General features: G+C 50.6%; 1 protein-coding gene across 1 annotated transcript in view; it reads left to right on the top strand.

Moving 5' to 3' along the window:
- Positions 1-19,255, top strand: part of EPHX2 (epoxide hydrolase 2) — a 62,065-nt gene extending 42,810 nt beyond the window's left edge. The window contains exons 13-19 of the mRNA XM_044224993.1: positions 8,021-8,095; positions 10,139-10,172; positions 12,114-12,216; positions 13,103-13,172; positions 16,845-16,925; positions 18,549-18,607; positions 18,780-19,255. Coding sequence (XP_044080928.1) covers positions 8,021-8,095; positions 10,139-10,172; positions 12,114-12,216; positions 13,103-13,172; positions 16,845-16,925; positions 18,549-18,607; positions 18,780-18,858 — 501 coding nt within the window. The 3' untranslated portion in view covers positions 18,859-19,255. The remainder of the gene's footprint in view (positions 1-8,020; positions 8,096-10,138; positions 10,173-12,113; positions 12,217-13,102; positions 13,173-16,844; positions 16,926-18,548; positions 18,608-18,779) is intronic.
- The last annotated feature ends 1,199 nt before the right edge of the window (positions 19,256-20,454 follow it).

A 20,454-nucleotide genomic window follows, 5' to 3' on the forward strand; every position in this document is an offset into this window, starting at 1 on the left:
CCAGGTACCTCCTCGAAGTGGAGTCCCCCAGGATTTGTCTTTTTGGGTCTGGATTATTTCCCTTTATACAACATTCTTATGGCTGTTCCATGTTGTAGCATGTGTCTGACCTTCCTTTTTAGGACTCACTGATGTTCCATTGTACGTGTGGACTACGTTTCTTTTATCCATTCATCCTTCCGTGGACACTTTGGGTTGTAGCTACTACTGTTTTGTTTTGTTTTTTAAGATTATTTGTTTATTTCTTTATTTATTTGGCAAAGAGAGAGTGAGCACAAGCGGGGGCAGCAGGTAGAGGAAGGAGGAGAAGCAGGCTCCCCGCTGAGCAGGGAGCCCCATGCAGGACTCTATCCCAGGACCCCGGGATCATGACCTGAGCCAAGGCAGGCGCTTAATGAGTGAGCCACCCAGGCGCCCTGCACCTATTACTTTGTGAGCATGGTAAGCCACGTTCTGTTCACAAGTGCACTTTGGTGTCCTGTCTTTCAGCAGAGCAGACAGGGCCTCGGGGCGGGGCGGGGGGGGGGTTACTCACTGGCCCAAGACCAGGTACTGATTGGGTTTGACCTAGCTTTGACTTCAAAGCCTACGCGCCTCCCCCTAAGCCAGCCACACTGTGGGGAGGAGGGGGGGAGCTTGGACTTTGTGGTGTGTGCCCTGCTCATCCAAACAGCAGGAGAAGGAGCAAACCCAGATAAGCTCAAAGGCCAGATAGACAAAAGTGACCTCAGGGGAAAACTGCTTATTAGCTGCCCCCTAGCAGGACAACTTTTTTTTTTTTGTTTCAAAGGTTATTATAGTCATTGTAGAAAAATCAGTACCCCTATTGTTATGTTGTAGCTGCTGGGTTTAAAACCTGCAGGAAGGGTTGGGAGAATGGTTTTTGTTCTTAAGAACAAAGCCTCTTGGTAGAGAAATGTTCAATATTCAAATGAGCGAAGGCTTGGTGGGTGATGTGGATTTGGGGCCAAGTCCGCTGCTGAGGCTGGTCTGGACGGGTGCAGAGCTGGGTCTCAAGGGGAAACTGTGCATAGGGGTCCTGCCAGCACATCTGCTTCCTACTCAGCAAGAGGGCAAGTCCCTTCTGACCTCGGGCACTCAAAAGGGGTCTAGTTGGATGGTTTTCAGATAGTAACAGCTTCAAACTGAAGCTGAATCCAGGCCCGGAAACACGGCATAAGGTGGAGAGCACATGTTTCATTCAGGGCTGGGTGCTGGAATCCCCTCCCTCCTGCCTCCCAAACTCATCCCCACCACTCCCCAACCAGGAGGAGGCACCTTGAGCACACAAGGTCAGGGTGGATAGTGGCCTGTGGCTGTCCCTCCCGCCTCTCCTTCACATTTGCTGAGCCAGACAGGGTGTGGCTTAAGTAAACCGCAAGTTTAGATTCCATTCCTCTAGTTCTTTGAACTTGAGCCAATGTGTTCACTGTCCCATCCTGCAAATTTGCCAAGTCTGGTGGAAACTAAAATTAAAAGGGTGTGTGTGTGTGTTTGTGTGTGTGTGTGTGTGTGTGTGTGTGTGTGTGTGTGTTCTAGGCAAAGAGATGACAGGCTTTGCCTTTGTATAGTAGGAAAGTGGAGGAGGCCACTCTGGGCCACAAAGACAAGTAGAATTGGCTGGGTAATTTGATTGCAACTAGTTCCCTGTTTTAATTCTTAAGATTCTTCACGTCCTTGCTTAGCTTCTGGAGATTTCATAGCCCCTCTGCCCCAGAAATCAGAACATGGTTAGTGCACACCCTCCTCCAGCGCCCCACACCAGTCCCTTCTCACTCCTGCTCAGTAGTATGTGTGTATTGTTACTTCTTGGGAGAAGGGTGTGCGGCGTGCACCTGTGTGTGTGGCATGGGTGTCTGGGTCTGTACAGCCAGCTATCGGCTATATATACCAGGGCAAGCCAGAGCCCACTTGTAAGTATTTAACCAGCTGAGAAAGGAGGTAACAGAGAAGATGTGGCCAAAGGAAATTACAGGTAGTAGTCAAGAAGAGACGGTTTCACCAGTGGAAGGGCCCCCCAACCCAGCCTGCACAAACGATGTTCTTCCTTCTCTCTCACGGTGTTCCGAGACTTCCTTAATCCCCAGAACACCCTAGTAACGCATCCCCCCACCCCCATCAGGCACCAGACTATGGAGACAGCTGGTGACTTGTTACTGCCTGTATTTTGTAGATGATTTATACTTGGTGCTTTAAAAAAAAGTACTCAGTTGTATGAGATAGAATGTTGGCTTCCCCTTCACTCATCTAGAAGTAGGTACTATGAATAGTTCTGTGAGTATTTCCCAGACGGTTTTTTATAAGATGCTTTTAAGTGTGGCAGGGGCGGGCGTGCGTATGTGCATATGGGCGGACAAGTAATTTTTATAGAACTGGATTCATGCTGCCTTTCCATTTACTAGAGCTTGGACAGATTTTCTCACCAGTACGTACAGATTTACCTCACCCGTTGTAGTGGCCGCTCAGTGCCCCAGAATACAGGTGCCCATCAGTTACCGAGCCAGTCCTCTCCCGAGGACATTATTCTGGTGGCTTGTGCCAGTGGAACAGTACCTTTTAAAAGAAAGCCCTGCTGTGTGCTTCCTTTCTCAGCCAGCCTTCCCTCCCATGGTCTGTCTGAGCCTGCAAGAGGCAGGAGCCCTTCTCATTTTATTTGTGTTTTCTTACATGCATAATCTTACGTTCTAGTAAAAAGAGCCAAATACTGAGGGGTTTGAATTCTGGAGTTCTCGTCTCCACTTGGGTATTTATAAAATGCCCGACTTTGAAGGAGGTTACACTCCCACCCCAGAGTCTCCATCTGTAAGGTGGCCTCCCCAGCTCAGCGCTGTGGGAGAGCAGAGGACCACCCCCCACCCCAGGGGGGAGGTGGCTTCAGGGATCCTCAGGTCTCCTTAGGGACCTCCTGTGGGACCTAACTCACCTCTCTCTCTCGTTCTCTCTCTCTCTTTCTCCTTGTGTATGCATGCCTGGCTGAACACTGGAAAGTAATCAACCATTTTCTCTTTTTGCCCACATTTTGGATAACATTTTCCACTTCAGGGACAACCCTACCCTTCGCCCCCCCGCCATGGTTTCTGGCCTATTTTGAGAAAACTCTGCCCCAGAGTTTCAGAGGAATCTGAGTATTTATGATCAAGAGAGACAGAACATGAAGCAGCATTGCTGTCCCCAAGCCCCTGATGGGAAGGATACTTCCTTCTTCTCTTCCAGAGGCATCTTCTAGTGTTGGCCAGAGGGGGACACAGGTGGCCCGAGCGCCTACTTTGATGGACCTGCTGGTTAGGTGGCTGTCTCCACGGTCTTAGAAATGAAACCATAGACCCAGTTAAGTGCCTCTTCTGAGGCAGACCTGTTGTACATCTTTGAAGGAGCAAACTGGGAGACGAGAGAGGAGAAATCCCATTGCATAGGGACGTGGCAGGAGGATGCCTCTAGGAAGAGGTCTGAGTTCGAGAAGGTGGCTGCTGTGCCCTCCCAGCTGGGAAACCTCCCTGGCAGGTGAAGTGACCAAGGGCTCCTCCCTTGTCCACACACTGGGTGAAAAGTGTACCCAAAACTTGGTCTTCTGAATGGTCTTGGATGGTCTTAGTCTTGGTCTTGGATGCCACATTTCTGGGTTTCCTCAGTGAGTGAAATGTGTGCCTGGGAAGGAAGCTGGGCTGGAGGACATGTGCCGAGATCTCAGGAGCCAGATCCCACACCCTGTGCCCAGCACACCCGACAGCCTCCTGGTGGTGGGGAGGGAGGCAGGTGCACAGCCCGCCCTGAACCTGGAGGTTATGTAGGCCCTAGTCCCTTTCCCTCCTCACTTACCCTCCAAATCAAGAGACTTCCTGAAGTGGTGTATTATTTTTCTAGGGCTGCTGCAACAAATTTCCACATATTTTGTGGCTTGAAACAACAGAAATTTAGGCCCTCAAGTTCTGGAGGCTAAAGTCCAAAATCACGGTGTTAGCAGATTTGGTTTCTCCTGGGGGTTTTGAGGGGGAGTCCATTCCATGCCCCTCTCCTAGCTTCTGGTGGCGCCAGAAACCCTTGGCACTCCTTGATGTGTAACTCGTCACTCATCCAAGATCCTAATGGTTCCATCCGCAAAGACTCCATTGCCATACAAGGTCACATTCACAGCTGCTGGGTATTAGATCCTTGGATGTGCCTTTTTGGGGACCACTCCTCAACCCACTACAGTGCAGTGTGATAACACTGGGGTAGGAATGAAAGTATATCTCACCGGAAGCTACATTTCCTTCATTGGTTCCTCTTCAGGTCAGTTTTAAGGATCAGATTGAGGAGTGTGACAAGGTAGCCACACAGACAGACATGTTTATTAGCCAGCAGTTGGAAATAGGTCTGAGGAGTAAGGGCAAAGTGCAGGATACTAATCTGGAAAGCACAGAAAACAAGGAGAAGAGAATTAGTAGTTTCCTCACAGCTGTGAGTTTCTGTGGTTTCAGGATTAAAATAAAGAGAGGGAGGAGGCAGAGGTGGTTAGATGGAAAGGCCAAGAAATTCTGGTGAATTCTCCCAGGTGGGTTTCCTTATACTTCTAGTCATTCACTCTATAAGTCCTCCTTACACAGCCTCCAAGTACTCTGGAGACGAAGCTCCAGGATTCATGGAATTCCAAACGCTTTGTTCTAGGGGCTTCTTTCTGAACCCAGAACTGTCTTCAGTTTGCCTGCCCCAGTGAGAGCTTTGGGTCCTAAGACAGCAGATTCTATCATTTGTCTCTGTTCCATAGGTTACTGCGCACCTCCAATTTGATCAAGCTGGGGCTGACTTACCTTGTCTGGTGACTTTGAGCTCATGGTTGGGGGGAGGGCACAGAAAATAAAAGCCACAATTACTTAGAAGACACTCCCACCAAAGTCTTCCTCTCCTCTTCCAGTCTCCCTTTTTCCCCTCTTCCCTTTCTCCTTCCCACCCACCTGGGTGTCCACTATTACCATGCTGTGGCCATGAGAACAAAAACAGGAATAAGATACACTGGGTGTCCATAAGAAACTGAGGCTGGTAAGGGTACCAAAGTCCCAGAATAGACATTTCAGTTGTAGTCCAGTGACTTTAACAATAGGGATCCTAATAAACCAGTAGTTACCACTTACTGGCTTTTCTCCCGCTTGTCAGGTATTATAAGAAACAGGCATTCTCATTCTTGTGGAATCCTTGCAAAACTCATTATTTCATAAATGAGGAAATTGAGGCTTGCCCAGTTGAGTATGGGGACAGGGGCTTGTAGCCTTGTTGGCTGGATTCCAGAGCCCATCTCAAGGGCTTCACTCCGGAGCACAGAGGGAGGAGCCCCTTCCCGCTGGGGCAGGCAGGAATCTTGTCATTAGTCTGCGGGACTTCAAAATACAGTATCACCTTTGAAAACTTACAGGGTCGGGTGATAATCAGCAGGGCGAGGACCAGAGTACAGATGTTCTCGTCCTCTCGGCCTTCTGGCCCTCACCTTTGTCCTCCGTCTCCCTGTTGATCCATGTCCTTTCATGTGGGCGGACAGACTTATTTACCTTTTTGATCCCTCTGATTTTTTATTGACCCATCTGGCATCCATCTGCTCTTCTAAGGACCGTTTGCCGGTTAGAGCCCTGTCCAGACCTCTGGGCTCTTCCAGGCCCTGGGCTCATGACCCAACCGGCAGCTCTTTCTGGGATGAGGACGCTCCCAGTAAATAAAAGCCCTGCCCCATGTGACAGGCGGGGCCGACCACAGCTTTTATTGATCAGTTAAAAGGCACTTCCTCCTGTGTCTTTTTTCTTGCCCTGGTTCATCACGTAGCAGAGGGTCACGACCGAATCTCCATCATAATTGAATCTGACCAAGGGGAGGAGGGTTGTAACGAACTCATCAAACTCAATCGACCTCACTAGCTGCAGAAAATCTCAAACTGCGGACCCAGCGCTGCCGGTGATAAATGTTTCCTTCCGTGCCTGCTGCCGTCTCATAGATCAGAGCCCTCGCCGTGTTGTTGTGCAGAACACACAGAGTGGGCTATCCTGGGGCCTCGTAAACGTGAGCAGGACGGAGAGGGCTGCAGGTCCCCAGAGAGACCTGGCCTATGGCACCCTCCTCTCTCGAGAACATGAAAAGGAGGAAAGGAACCAACATCTATGTTCAGCCCCTGCTCGTCCTAGGACCAGTCACAGAGGCTCTCAAATGGATGCCGCCCCCCCCCCCCGTCCTCAGGGTGGCCTGGTGGGGGGCACGTTAAAGCACTATGGGATCCAACAAGAATACAGATAACGGGATGCGCAAAGGGGAACTTGGTTGACAAGGCAGTTTTGGGGACAGATGTTAAAAGTTCTTTGAAGGCCACACTAAGGGAGCTAGGTGTCCTTCTTTTTAAGATTGATTTATTTTAGAGAGAGAGCGTGGGGGAAGGGCAGAGGGAGAGAATCTCAAGCAGACCCCCTCCCCACCCTCCACTGAGTGTAGAGCCCCACCAGGGCTCAGTCTCAAGATCCTGAGATCATGACCTGAGCAGAAACCAATAATCCCCCCAGGCATCCCAGGAGCTAGGTGTTCTTGATGGAAGTTTCTGGTCTGCTAAACCAGGGAGTTGAGAAGGTCAGGACACCTACTCAGAAAACTTCTGTAATCCATTTCAGCCCGTGCCTGGGTACGTTCAGGTGAGCTGCTGGAAAGGAGAAAAAAGTATATTGGCACTGTGCTGTAGACTGAATGTTGAAATTCCTATCCTCACTGTGGGGGTGTCAGGAGATGGGACCTTTGTGGGGGGTGATTAGATCAGGAGTGTGGCGCCCTCGTGAGTGGGAGGAGTGCCCTCTTCAGAGAAAGCTCTGTTGCCCCTTCTGCCATGTGAGGGCCAGAGTCTGAAGACAGGGAGTCTGTAGACACCTTGATCGCAGACTTCTTAGTCTCCGGACTGAGGAATGAATGTCTGTTCACAAGCTCCCCGATGTATGGGATTCTGTTCAGCACCTGGAATGGACTGAGACACCGCCACACTCTTTTTCCATGTCCTGCTATAGCACTAGTCTCCTCGGGGCTATGTTGGGGAAAGATCTTGATTCCTTCCCAGCAGTTAGTTGCCTTTGGAGAGTCCCTGCCCCAGGGATGGCTGTCTTTTTTTACACAGGTTTTATAACAGCTTTCAGGTCCAAGGGCTTTCAATTTCTGGAAAGGAAAGACTGGATTAAAATGTTCCTTTCATGCCCTAAAAAATCACGTCCCAGGAAACTAGCCAGTAAATTAGCATCCATTGATGGATCTCGAAGCCCCCTGCCACCCTGTCTTAGTGTCTGGATGTGCTCCTGGATGGGGGATTTGGTAAGAGGAAGGGGAGGTGGGGAGCTGAGGTACCCAGACCCTGAGTTTCCAGGATGAGAAAGGGCCCAATATCTATGGAACTGATGAGGCAAGTCCAAGTTGGAGACCTGGAAATGACCCAAGAACCGTGTGTAGATGAGTCATCACATGCAACAATGCTGCCATGAGCGGGGAGACCTGGTAATTCTCACCACAAAGGATTTGGGTCTCAGCTCTTCACAAGGCAACCTCGCTGCCCTGTCCTTTGGGAGATAATCCATGGGCATGGAATAATGATCAGGCTATAATCATTTAGGTCCAACTGAAAAAGATTGGGTTTGAAGTTACCATAGCAAAATGAGATGCATGCATGGAACACCTTTTGGCTTTGCCACTTGGCTTCTTAGAATCCTTGGAACCGTTCCTTCTCACCAGGAACTGCTCCTGTCCAGCCCTCCCCCATTCCCTTAGAGGGCTTGTTACAAGTAAGACATTCTCACTGTAGGAATTTTGAAAAACAGAGAAGAAAGCAACATCCATAAACCCACCTCCCAGTGAGGGACCACTGTTAGCATCTTGTGTTTTATTTGAAGCTTTTTTTAAAAACCTGTGTTTCAGTTGGAAAACACAGACTGATGCACTTCTAACAAAACGTGGGCTGAAGGAGACAGACGTTGGGGGCTTTCAGCTTTTGGTCAGATTTCTGCAGAGTCCTTCCTTTTGCTTTTTTGATTTGTTTCAGGGAGTGGCTGAGGCTGAACTGGAACAGAACCTGAGTCGGACTTTCAAAAGCTTCTTCAGAGCAAGTGATGACATGGTGAGTGTTGCAGAGGGCAGGGTGGTAAGGGGCACAGGAGGGAAGGAATGGGGAGCTGCGGAGGCTGGAAATGTCTCTGGAAGGTTTCCCTGGGAGGGGAGGCTCCTGGGGTGTGGCCAAGTCTGGAAATGAGCACGTGGCCTTCTTTTCTTTGACTTCTGTAGTCAGGGTGCTGGAGGTCCTCACTTGGCCGATCCCCTCATTGTGGGAAAAGCTTACATCCTCCCTGACCCACACCAGTAAGGCTTTGAGATGAAGATCAAAGAAGGATTATAAAGGATTTTAATAGCAACAGTTGAGAAGTTGTGCTGTGACTGCTGCTACCATTGTCACACACACAATTGTCCAAGTCTCAAACCAATTGAGATCAGTAACACTTGTGTTGGAAAGGAGCCTAGAACGCTTTAACTCTGTAATCGCAGCTTACTGTCCTTTTTTTTTTTTTTTTTAAGATTGTATTTATTTATTTGAGAGAGAGGGAGAGCACTCAGGGGAGGGTCAAAGGGAGAGGGAGAAGCAGACTGCCTGCTGAGCAGGGAGCCCTATTCGAGACTCGCTCCCAGGATCCCAGGATCATGACTCTAGCTGAAGCAGATGCTTAACCAACTGAGTGACCCAGGTGCCCCGCCCCACCCCAGCCCGCTGCCTTATGTGTGGGTCGTCCTGTCATTGCTGTTGTTCATACAGTCAGAGATGTCCGTGTTTGCCAGCACCTTTGCTGGTCACACCTGGCTTCTTGCTTCTTTCTGTTTCGTGCCATTTTTTCCTTCTTGAGGTACCTTCTTTGGTAGTTCTCTCCATAAAAGTCTATTAATAATAAACTTATAGTTTTTTGGCCTGAGAATATTTTCATTTTGATCTTCAGTCCTATAGACTAGTTTATCCAAGTATGGAATTCTAGGTAGAAGTTTCCATCATTGCTTATGAAAAACCAGCCCAAGATCCGCCCTCCTCCTTGTATATAGTGGTGTCTGGTCTGCAATTCTATACGTCTAAGATGTTTCCTTTTTTAATTTCCATGAACAAGGTTTTTGTTTATGTATGGACGTTGTAGTTGGTTCTTTTCCAAACTATTCTAATCTTTTGTATTCTTGTCATTCTAATCTTTTGTATTCTTGTATTCTTGTTCCGTCTTTTATGTCTTTAATCGTGTTAAGCGTACTTGTTTTTTTCATTCTTTCTCTCTCACTCTGAAAGTCCTATTATTTGATATTCTTAGGAGACTGGACTTTACTGTCTGCTGTGTTTGCTGTCTCACAGTGGGGCCTGTGTGTGTGCATGAACGGGGTGGGGGTGTGGGGGAGTGTTCTGTAGTTTTGCTTTGTGAGCTCATCTTCAGCAGTGCTGAAACTGCACCAATCTGCTTCTGCCAGGCTTGAGAAAAGACCCTCATGTGTTTTAGCATTTGCTGCTTCCTCCTGACGTCTGTGGGCGTGACCGGCCCAGGCCTGCTCTTCTTGTTGTTTACCTCGCAGCTTGGGGGTTTCCAGACCCCGCAGATAGAGTAGGCTGAAACCCAAGCACCTATGAAGGCAGGCTTATGGCTGTGAATTCCTAGGGGAGCTTTCTGTGGTTTCCTCTTCCTACCAAACTGAAATGAAACAACTCCTTGACATTGCTCTGCCATGACATCATCCACCATGATAGGTGGATTTTTTTCTAATCCACCCTTCCACTGAGGACTGCAGATTTTCTGCGTTTCTGGTAGAGGGGCAGGGAGTATCTCCTGTTTAACTGCCCCCCTGCCCCCACCATAGGTCTAAGGTCTCATCTGTTCCCCGTGGGTTGTATCCACCCAAGTTCTTATGTGACTAAGGCCTGCAAGCACTCAGGAGCAGCCGTGGTGCCGAGCTTTGGTTCTTAACTGCCTTCTGCTTTGACCCCCCCGCAGACATCTCTAGCTCTCTTGGGAGTTGTGCGTTTTTGTGTAACCTGATGGTGCTCATAGGCCTTGGGTTGTGACAGGGTTTGCACATGGCCTGTTTCAACATTTTTCCTTTACTTCACCCAAGACAACATTTCTAACCCTCCTTTTCCCGACAGGCTTTTCTCAGCGTGAGCAAAGTCCGTGAAATGGGTAAGAGAGGTTCTTAGGAGGGCAGGGGGATGGGAGGGCCATGGCAGAAATCAGCTAAGGGTTAAACGAGTGTCCATCTGACTGCTCTGAGCAGAAGCAGCACCCCCCCCCCACAACCATTAGCTCTGAACTGGGATTTAACAAAACATCCCCACCCCTTCCCCTGCTGGTGAATAACCAGCCCTCACCCTAGCCCTGGGCTGATCTGATGACCCTGGTTCCTGCCCCTTCCCCCAGGGAACTCTGGGTCCAAGATCTTAAGCGGTAAGAGCTTAGAGGATCTTAGAGCTCGTCAGGGCAATCCCACCCTCTGCTGATAAGGCCCAAGGCCCAAGGTAGAGACTGACCTTTGCAGTGTCACCTGGTAATCGCAGAGCCCAAGTCAGCTAGACCTCCAGCCAGAACTCCTCTGTCATAATCCACTGGCCTTTCCTCCCTCCGAATACTGCGCCCTGTTCTTTCCAGTTCACCCACATGAAGATCATTCTTGTTCTCCATCCTGGGTTGGATACAAGTGCAGAATTGAAGCCCTGCACATCCCCATGGTGCACAGATCTGGCACAGCTCCCACAGAACCTTGCTTTTGCCCCCACCCCCACCCCCACGGAGGCCCTGCCAGTGTGCACGTGTATTGATAACGATTGCTGCCTCTCCTTGGAGCACTTGCTGTGTGCGTCAGACATGGGCCTCACCCCCTTGAGATCTACTGTGTATCATCCTCATGACATCCTTTAAAAATCCCATTGTTACCACTCATCTACGGAGGAAGAAAATGGATCTCAGAAGAGTTAAGGAGGTCGTTCAGAGGGACAAGGCTGGACTTAAACTCCTCCTACCCTAACGGCCACAGGCCTCTCTCTGGTCAAGAAAGCCTCTTCCCTCCCTCTTTCCCTTCCTCCTTCCTTCTCTCCCTCCCTCTCTGTCTTTCCTCTTCCATGCAGTCACTTGTTTGTTCCTTCATTCCCCGAGCACGTGGAGCTCACACTTGTTGTGACGCAGGGACAGCCAGCCAGATACACGAAGCATGGCCACTGCCCTCAGGGAGCCTACAGTCTTTTAGGGTGGCGGATCACAGTAGTCACAGGAGGAGAACTGGTGGGGGCTCTTACAGAGAAAGCCAGGAGCCGCAGGTCAAGGGGTCGTGGGGAGGCACCCAGATCACATACCCCTTTGATAACATCTCACAATAGTCAGCCTCACCCAGTTATTGTGCCTCTGAGGCTTCAGGAGCCTGAAAATGGTGAGTCAGCCCTGTTCAGGCACTGGCGTTACTAGCCCTTCTGGCTGTCCCCTGTGAAATTAGCAGCCATCCGCAGGCTGCCCATTGTCATCGCAAGGTGGCTGCCAAGGGGACTGTGGACTGCCAGGACACAAGGTACACCTCTGAGGACAAGCTAGGACTCCACACTGTGCAGAGGATCACGAGACCATGTTGTAGAAGGCAACAGAACGCGTGCTCCGTCCTGGATTTTCCTCCAGGCTAAGAGAAAAATCTGAGCACACTCTGATGAAAATTCTGAGGCTCAGAGGAGGTATCTAAAGAGGGATGTTAATTAGTTAAGCTAATGGGAGTGGGGAGGTGAGGGGGTAACTGGAAGGCCGGTGGGGCCTGGTAAACAGTACATAGTGTCCTGGAATTAAGTTGCGAGGTTTTGAGGAAAGGGATATTTTTTGTCCTCAAGTTTGTCCTGGAAGGGGAGGTCCATGTGCGTGATATCACTGGGTTCCAGAATGACAGCGAGGGTACAGATTCGCAGCTTGAGAGGAGATGAGCTCGTTGTGCTGAGAGAGAGAATGAATGAAGGAGCACGAGACCCTTCCCCGAGAGTTCAAGAGGGGACAGGAGAGGCAGTTTGGTGCCCAGCCTCAGCTGGGAACGTGCCAGAGTCAGAACTCGGGCTCCTGGCCCTTGGCTGGACGCGAACAGGTGGTTGTTTGCAGGAGGACTGTTGGTGAGGGCCCCAGAAGAGCCCAGCCCCAGCAGCATCGTCACCGAGGAGGACATCAGGGTCTATGTGCAGCAATTCCAGAAGTCTGGTTTCAGGTAAAGACGTCAGTACCCCAAACACAGAAGAGAGACAGTTGGCCAGGAGGGCTCTTCTGCTGTCAGGGTACAGGGTGAGGCCTGCTGTGCCTCCTGGGAATGCATGACCAGCTTCTGCTTGAACTCCTCTGCTGTCAGGAGGCTCACTCCTAAAGATTCTTGGCCTGCTCTAGTGTGGGATAACCCAGCTTGCTTCCCCCTTGTGCTGATGGGCCCCTAAGAACAGAGGATTAAAAACATTCTTTAAGTCATAACCCCTGAGAGGATCAGAGGACAGCTCTGGGTTCTTTCTCAGAAAAATACAAAAGCCTAGAGACACTCAGAAGTTGCACGTGTCTTCCCGGGAGGGTATCAGTGTCTCCTGTTCTTGGTGTTTGTTGGTTGGTAGGTGTGGACTGAGGACTGGGAGAGTGTTCAGGTCTAGCTCCTGGCCATCCTTACCTGTCCCGGGAGGCCTCTTTGAGCCACCCGCCTATGTCCCACTGGAAAGAGGTCACCTCCACACTACACCCCCTCCGGGAGTCCCTTTCCAAGAGGTCCCGGGCCGAGGAGTGTCTTCTGGCTGGTGAGGGAAAGAAACAAAGCTCCCTGCCCTCCAAGAACACGGAGTCCTGTAGGGCCAGCATCTGTGTGTTTCAGGAAGCCCCCTTCAGTGGCTCTCTCGGCCAAGCCCTGAATGCCCACACTAGGCCTCGCTCTTTAACGCATGGCCGTGTGTCAGGCAGCCAGCTGGGACCCCTGGGCTCTGTTCTGCTCCTCCCTGCAGACACCTTTGCTCCCACCGGGAAGAGCAGCTCTTAGTGGTGCTGGCTCCTTGTGAGGTCTGCCACATGGTCCTCTCCTGAGAGCTTTCCTGTTCTTGTTCCCTGATCTCCCCCGCCCCCAGAGGTCCCCTGAACTGGTATCGAAACATGGAGCTGAACTGGAAGTGGGGCTGCAAAGCTGTGGGATGGAAGGTGAGTGCTGTTCAGTGTGGTTGCGCCCCCCCACCTCCCCCACCCTTCTGCTATGAGCCCCTTTGGGGGCTCCTCATTGGTCTCGTGAGTCTAGCCTGGCGTCAGAGCTGGGGTGGGGGGGGATGGGCAGTCTGACTTGCCCTCTTTCTCCTTTCTGTCCTTTCCCTCCACTCAAGGGGGTCTTTGGAGGACTTCTCCTAATGCTTTCCTTGGAATGGCCGAGGGCGGCTTTGGGGCAGGGCAGGGGTCTGGCAAGGTGACCCCAGTGCCACCGGGGAAGGCCCCAGGTCAGGGCAGCCATAAGTCCCAAAAGACTCCCAAAAGGGAGAAGGATCATGGAGCCCCCATGTCACAGAGTAGCATGAGGTCCTCTCAGAGAGACAGGCTTTAGCTGCTGGCTGTGTCACGTCACCCAAGTCAGTCTGAGCCTCCACATCCTGATTTGCCAAGCAGAAGATGGGTTTCCAATCTCTGGGTCTGCAGAGGGAGTAAAGATAGACCCTGCATTTTTTGAAAGTTCACTTTTACAAAAGACCTGCATTAGTAACAGGTTTTCGGTGACTGAAAGAAATTGAAAGAGGATTTTCGCTTTTAGGGGAAAAAAAGGCTAAAAAGCAGAAAGAGCATTCAGCATTTCTTTCGCAGTGAATCATTAGAGAGGTGGTTCACAAGCCAGAGGGCCCGCCGCACCCCTTCCCCAGGAACTCCCCTCTGTGTCTCGGCGGCAAGCCGCCGTAGCTTTGAACCCCGTCTCTGAGCACTTGGGCTTGACGTTGCTCTCTTTTCTGCATCCATTAGCAAGATGTTTCCTAAGGTATCAGAGAAGCCGAAAAGAGGTTATTTTGGGGGTCTGGGAAAGTTCAAAAATGTTTTCATATAAATTATTGGTGATTGCTTCTTCACCTTTCACCATTTTGGCTTACAGCAGTTTTCTCAGGAATGCTGTACTTTTGGGTAGCCGGGGAAACCTGTGACAGGTCCCCAGGGTGCATTCAGAATGTGAAGAAAACCTATGGGAAATTTCATTTTCATGTTCCTCAGCTCAGTCAATCGCTGTGGTTATCTTGTTGATTCACTAAAGCGTGAATGCCCTCTGTGTGCCAAGCACTGTTCTAGACCCAGGCATCACGTGGCGGTTGTAACAGATGAGGTCCTGACTGTGTGGGATCAGGCAATAGAACATGGAGCACGTAGTTAAGAGCAGGCTGGGCAGCAGCTCGGCCTGGGATCTAATCCCTGTGTGACCTTGGGTCAGGCACCTAGCCACTCTGTTCTCTGTTGCTGCTTCTGTAATATGGGAATGACAAGAACAATGCTTACCTCATGGGTGTGTGTAAGGATAAAATGGATTGATGCCCGCCAAATGCTTAAACCAGCACCTGGCACATACTGGTAGTTCCATTAAGGCTCATTATCTTTGTCTCTCTCATCCCTGATTGACTGAAATGACAAAACCACGGTTTAATGGGCAGACATCTCTCCCAGCATGGAGGGGCATGATGACAGTCTTTGGGAAGGTGACGCCAGGGGTGTTAACGTTGGAAACCCCGTTCTTCTACAGCTGCCTCTCAGATCGCCCTCCTCCACCACCTCCTCTTGTTTCCCCATAACCAGTTTACATTGTGACTTGGAATATTCTAGAGTGTACAGCAGCCCCACGATGGGTTTCCACAACAAAATCACATCCGAGCATTCCCTGGTTCTTCATCGTTTGGTGGCAGGGCTGCAGTGAGAAGCCCCTGGTTCTGTACATAGGGAAGGAACAGGGCAAGTCCCCTAAGTGGAGACAGAATGAAGCTCTTTGAAAATTATAATGGCGGAGGGAGAACCAGACGCTAGAGGAGGCTTTCTCCAGCCTGCAGTAGTATCTGCCAACAGGTGATGGTCACCTGCTGGTCACCACTGGTGATGGACAAAGCAGAGCTGATGTCACTTTGGTGGCAGTTGTGGCTGACCCATTCACTCTGGAGTCCTGGCTGACCTTTTTAGGCATTCATTGAATTCAAAGAAAAGGAATATTTATCTCCACTCAAGGGCATCTTTCCCCCTTCCTGGTGTCATCTCTAATGTTCTGTTAAAACCCAAAATTCAGCTGAGTAAATTTGAAGACCTAATTGGCTTTATTCAGTGATTCCTGAATCAGGCAGCATCCTGTCTAGCATGGAGAGGGGCGCTCTGAGGAACTGTACCAAGGGGAAGGTTTTAATAGGAAGGAGGGGGTGGCTAGAAAGTTCTAAGTGAAAGAAAAGGGAGAATTGTTTCTGGCAAGGTCACCTTCCCTTAGGGGGAGGGTCAGGGGTCTTAAGCACATTCCCTCACCTTCCTCTGTGGGGACAGAAAGGGCCCGTGCGACAGATGACCCCATCAGTGCCAAAGCCTGGAGAATGAGGCATTTCTGGGGGAGGTCAGAATGCAATTAGGGTAGGTATGAAGCTCTGATTTTGTGACTTGACCTGGCGCAAGTGACACCATTTGGGGCCTACGGTTTTCTTCTCACTGTTCCGTGAAATATCAGTCACGTAGAGTGGGTCAGCACGCATGTTCTTACATACACACACACACACACACACAAACACACACAGCACCACCACCCCACTGACATTTCTAGTCACCAAATATCTGGGGGTGCCCCTCCCCCCACCCCCACCAAACAATTCTCTGCTACACCAGCTGGGTATGCTGCAATTCAAATCCATTCTGACACCGTCTCCCTGGAGATGGCGTTGGGACCCACAGGCAAGGGTCCCCCAAGACTTTCCCCACCTCAGATGCCGGTCACTAGTCCAGCTTGTCACCTGGGCTTCTGGTGGACCAGTGGTCCTTTGGAGGTTCCCGCAACTCCCCGCTCAGGTTTGATTAACTTGCTGGAGTGGCTCACAGAGCTCAGGAAGGCGCATTTGTTGGCTTATCAAAGGAGATGGCAGAGGGCTTCACTGCCTGCAGAGTTGGAGGGTATCGCCCACCCAGGGTGGATGGCGTTCACCAATGTGGACACCCCCCATACTCCAACCTGTAGGGATTTGGGGGGTTTTATGCAGGCTTACTCATGTTTCCACAATCAATTATTAACTCCATTTCCAACCCCTTTGTCCTCTCTAGAGAATGGGGGGTGGGGCTGGAAATACCAAGCTTCTCATCATGGCTTGGTCCTTCTGGTGACCAGCCCCCATCCAGGAGCCCACCCAGAGATGCCTCAACAGAAAAAAAGATGGTCCCGGTGCTCTATCCTTTCGGAATTTACAAGGGTTTTAGGAGCCCCGTGTCAGGCAGGGATGGGGTCCAAAGACCAAATGTTAGAACAAGATGGCTCACGATGTCCTTATCACTTAGGAAATTACAAAAGGGTTTTAGGAGCTCTGTGCCAGGAATCAGGGCCAACACAAATACACATATTTTCTAGCCTCTCACACCACCATTTTAGATCTGCAGTAATAGCGATGCCTTCTTCCTTCAAAGCCTGGGGAAACAAAGCCAGGACCAACAACAGTACCATAGTGGGCCCTTGTGGTGGTGAGGGGGGCAGTGTTAATAGTGGAGGAAGGCACAAAGCATGAACATGAAGGTATATTGTGTCCTTGCCGTGGGAGAGGGGACCCTGAGTGGTGGAGGGGCACAAGTAGGGTACTTTCCTTCCTCCTGTGGTTGCTCCCACTTCCTGTGACCCTTCCGCAGATCCTGATTCCGGCCTTGATGGTAACCGCGGAGAAGGACCCTGTGCTCGTTCCTGAGATGTCCAAGCATATGGAAGACTGGGTAAGGGATCGGTCCTGCTCTGGGGTCATTGGTGCTTCCCATTTCCACCAGAGGGCACAGGCGTCATGGAGAAAAGATGGCAGCTGAGGACACAGCAGGAGATTTTGAATCACAGGCTTGACCAGGTTCTCAGTCAGAATCACTGTCACCTCTGGGGGGCAGCAGTCATGACTGGTGCTTCCTTTCTCCTGCACTAATGTAGCCTGTCACTCACTCACGCATGCATGCATTTAATCATTCATTCATTCATTTCCTGGGCTTTTACTGTGCACGTGAGTGTGTTGGCACAGTGCCAGATTCTGGGACGGGAAGGACGGATAAGATACAGAACCTGTCTTTGGGGAGCTCACTGTCAGCAGTTCATCCCGAACCCAGGAGAGAATGAAGAAGAGTGCACGGTTAGGAATGAGGTCTTTGCTGACCTTGGTGAACTGTAAGGCTTGCCTGGCAGAGAGAACAGGAGACAGGGTGAGAGGCAGGGAACATGCAAGGCATGCTGGGAGAATGGCAGGAATTCAGTAAGCCTGGAAGATTCTGTGGAGCCCACTCCATTCTGAGCTTCGTATGTCCATGGGCATAAGCCGCTGAAGGGAATTGACAGGTGACAACCTTGTGGGTTGGAAGCTCGTTCTGGTACAAACGTGGAGGCTGGGTAGAAGCTGGGGAGGCTTCCAGGTGGGGTGACTGTGGGCTGGCTCATTTATCCTGCCTAACTGCTGGGAGTAGTCCGTCCACACTGCCTGTGGCTTTGTGAGCCTCAGCAGACACAGAAGACAGTGCATTAAGTGGGATCCTGCCAAGGACACTCTCTGTGGGCCCTAGAGCCAGCTGACCGAGAGCTGCAGAAAGCCGTGAGCCCGTCAGGAGGTGGGAGGCAGGATTCATTCTCTCCGTTCCTACCCTTTGAAGGTTTCTGTAGAATTTCCAGTTCTTCAGCCGGCCCTTTCCAGCCCTGGCAACTGACTGCTAGCCTCATTGAGGTTTATGCTTGGAAGGCGTTGTGCTTGGCTCTGGGAGGAAAGCCACATTTCCCCCCCCAGCATTTTCTGCATTGTGTTGCACAGTTCAAGGCTTGTGTCAGGAGGGAGCGGAGGACAAAGCCGCCACTTCCTCTCTGTCCCTGGGGCTTGTTGCTGTGACCCACTGTGGGGGTTCAGAGTCCAAAAAGGGAGGCTGAATAGCCCTGCATGCAGACCACTGGGGAGAAGGGAGGCAGCCTGCAAGGGTGGGGGGGGTCGGGGGAGGGGGGCGGGACTCAGTCAACTTCTGTGTGGAATTTTCCAGACCGTGAACAAGCTGCTTCCTAATAATTCTGAAGAGAAGCAATTTGTGGTATCAGTGCAAGTCCGCCCTGAATTAGAATCTTAGCTCCACCACTGTCTGTGTGACCTCGGGAAGGTTACCTAACTTCTCTGTGCCTTCATTGTACCCCACAAGATTACAGTCAAGGTTAGAGAAAGCAAAGCACATAGACTAGCTGGCACATACGAGGAGCTCTGTAAAAGCCCATTCCTTTCCTAAATGATGCTTGGTCTTCAGGGGGTGGTGTATAGGGAGCACTAACCAAAGACCAGACCCATTTGCATTCTGCCATTGACTTTTCTGGGTGGGGTTTTTTTGCAGATCCCCAACCTGAAAAGGGGACACATTAAGGAGTGTGGACATTGGACACAGATGGAGAAGTAAGGAGATGTTGGGGGGGGTGACCCCTGGGTGGAGGAGATCAGGACTTCCTGTTCACCTACCTCCATTAGTAAGGCCTTTCCCGGCATGGCCATGCCCTTCTTCACCTCTGCTTTTATGTAAGTGGAGTATGTCCGGACAGGTGTAACTTGCCCTTTCTTCCCTTTCCAGGCCCACCGAATTGAATCAGATCCTCACTGAGTGGCTAGAGACTGATGCCAGGGACCCACCGGTGGTCTCGAAGCTTTAGGCTGTGGCTCATGCCGGCCCCCAGCAGGTCTTCAGGCCCTTCTTCTGTTGGGTGCTGCCCTTGGAACCCAGGCAAAATCTTGCCCAGAGCTCTTACATAACCAGCAGTGTCGACCCAAAGGGCTTTACTCCAGAGTGGTTTTCTTTTAATGAAGAGAGTCAAATCCCATGTAACTACAGATACAGGAAAAGTCATGTATGATTCATTCTCTAGGTATAAAGGTGTTACTTTATCTCTAAGAGCGGTTTGTGTTCTCTAGGGGACAGCCTAACACAGCCGGGGGGTGATTTCTCTTTGACTAACCAATTCGCAGTTTTGTGGCAAAATCAGCAGTTAATTTTGAGGCACATCTGCTGACGTTGGAGCTCGTTTGTTTAATAAAGGTACAGCCACAGTGGTGCTTGGGTCTGTGTTCTGGGAGGAAGGCAGGGTCAAGGGCTGTCGCCTTTGAATGCATGTGTTTCCCTCTGCTCTTCAGTCTCCAAGGCACAGCATGATCTGGACCAGCACTGTCCAGTGAAACTTTCTGTCCTGTGCCATCCGATGGAGAAGCCAGCAGCTCCGTGGAACCACACGCCCTTTCATCCTGCCACCCCAGAACCCTGTGCCCACATACACACATATGCCCTGAGCACCCGAATGGGGAAAATGGGCATGAGGATGTGAATTTCTCATTTAATTTTAATTTATATGAATCTGAATTGTCCTGTGTGGCAGTAGCTGCCAGGGAAGACCAGGGCAGACTCAGGACAGACCGAGACCTGCCCTCTAGCCATACCTTCCCCAGCCACGTCCAGAAGCCACATCTCTCCCTGGATTGGTCTCCCCTGGGTGTGGCACCCCCCCCCCCCGCCCCGGGCTTTAAGCTCTCATCGTCTTCTGCCTAGAGCCGAGAAGCACTTGGGTGGGAAATGTCAAGCCTCGCTATTCAGAGGAATCCATCTAGCCACAAATGGTAGAATATTTTCCTAGCAGCAGTAGAAGTTTCTCCTGAGTATTGGCTACCACACTCAGTAACTGTCTGCCCCTTGAGACAGGAGAGCCCGTGAGATTGGCAGCTACCTATCTAGGTGAGTCATCCTGGATCCTAACTCAGAAGATGCCAGCTATTTTGTAGTGGCTCATTAGATGTTTGCTGAATATATCAGAGATGGAAGCATGGATGCAAGGATTCATGGGTTCATTTCAGATTCTTGATTTGGATGTCCTACCGCGTGAGACACATGACCAATCGCATGACTGTATCCATCATACCAGCCTTGATGGAACAAGACTCTTGGGGCGCCTGGCTGGCTCTGTTGGTAGATCCTGACTCTTGATCTCAGGGTTGTGAGTTCAAGCCCCACGTTGGGCATGGAGCCTACTTAAAAATAAAAATGTTTAAAAAAAAAAAAAAAGACTCTTACTGAGACTCCCAGCTTACCTGTTATTAGAACTAAATTAAGAAGGAGAAGACCTGGGGTGCCTGGGTGGCTCATTGGGTTAAGCCTCTGCCTTCAGCTCAGGTCATGATCTCAGGGTCCTGGGATCCAGCCCCGAATCGGGCTTTCTGCTGAGTGGGGAGTCTGCTTCCTCCTTTCTCTCTCTCTCTCTCTG

Source organism: Neovison vison, chromosome 11 (assembly GCF_020171115.1).
Source record: "Neovison vison isolate M4711 chromosome 11, ASM_NN_V1, whole genome shotgun sequence".
Lineage (NCBI taxonomy): Eukaryota > Metazoa > Chordata > Mammalia > Carnivora > Mustelidae > Neogale > Neogale vison.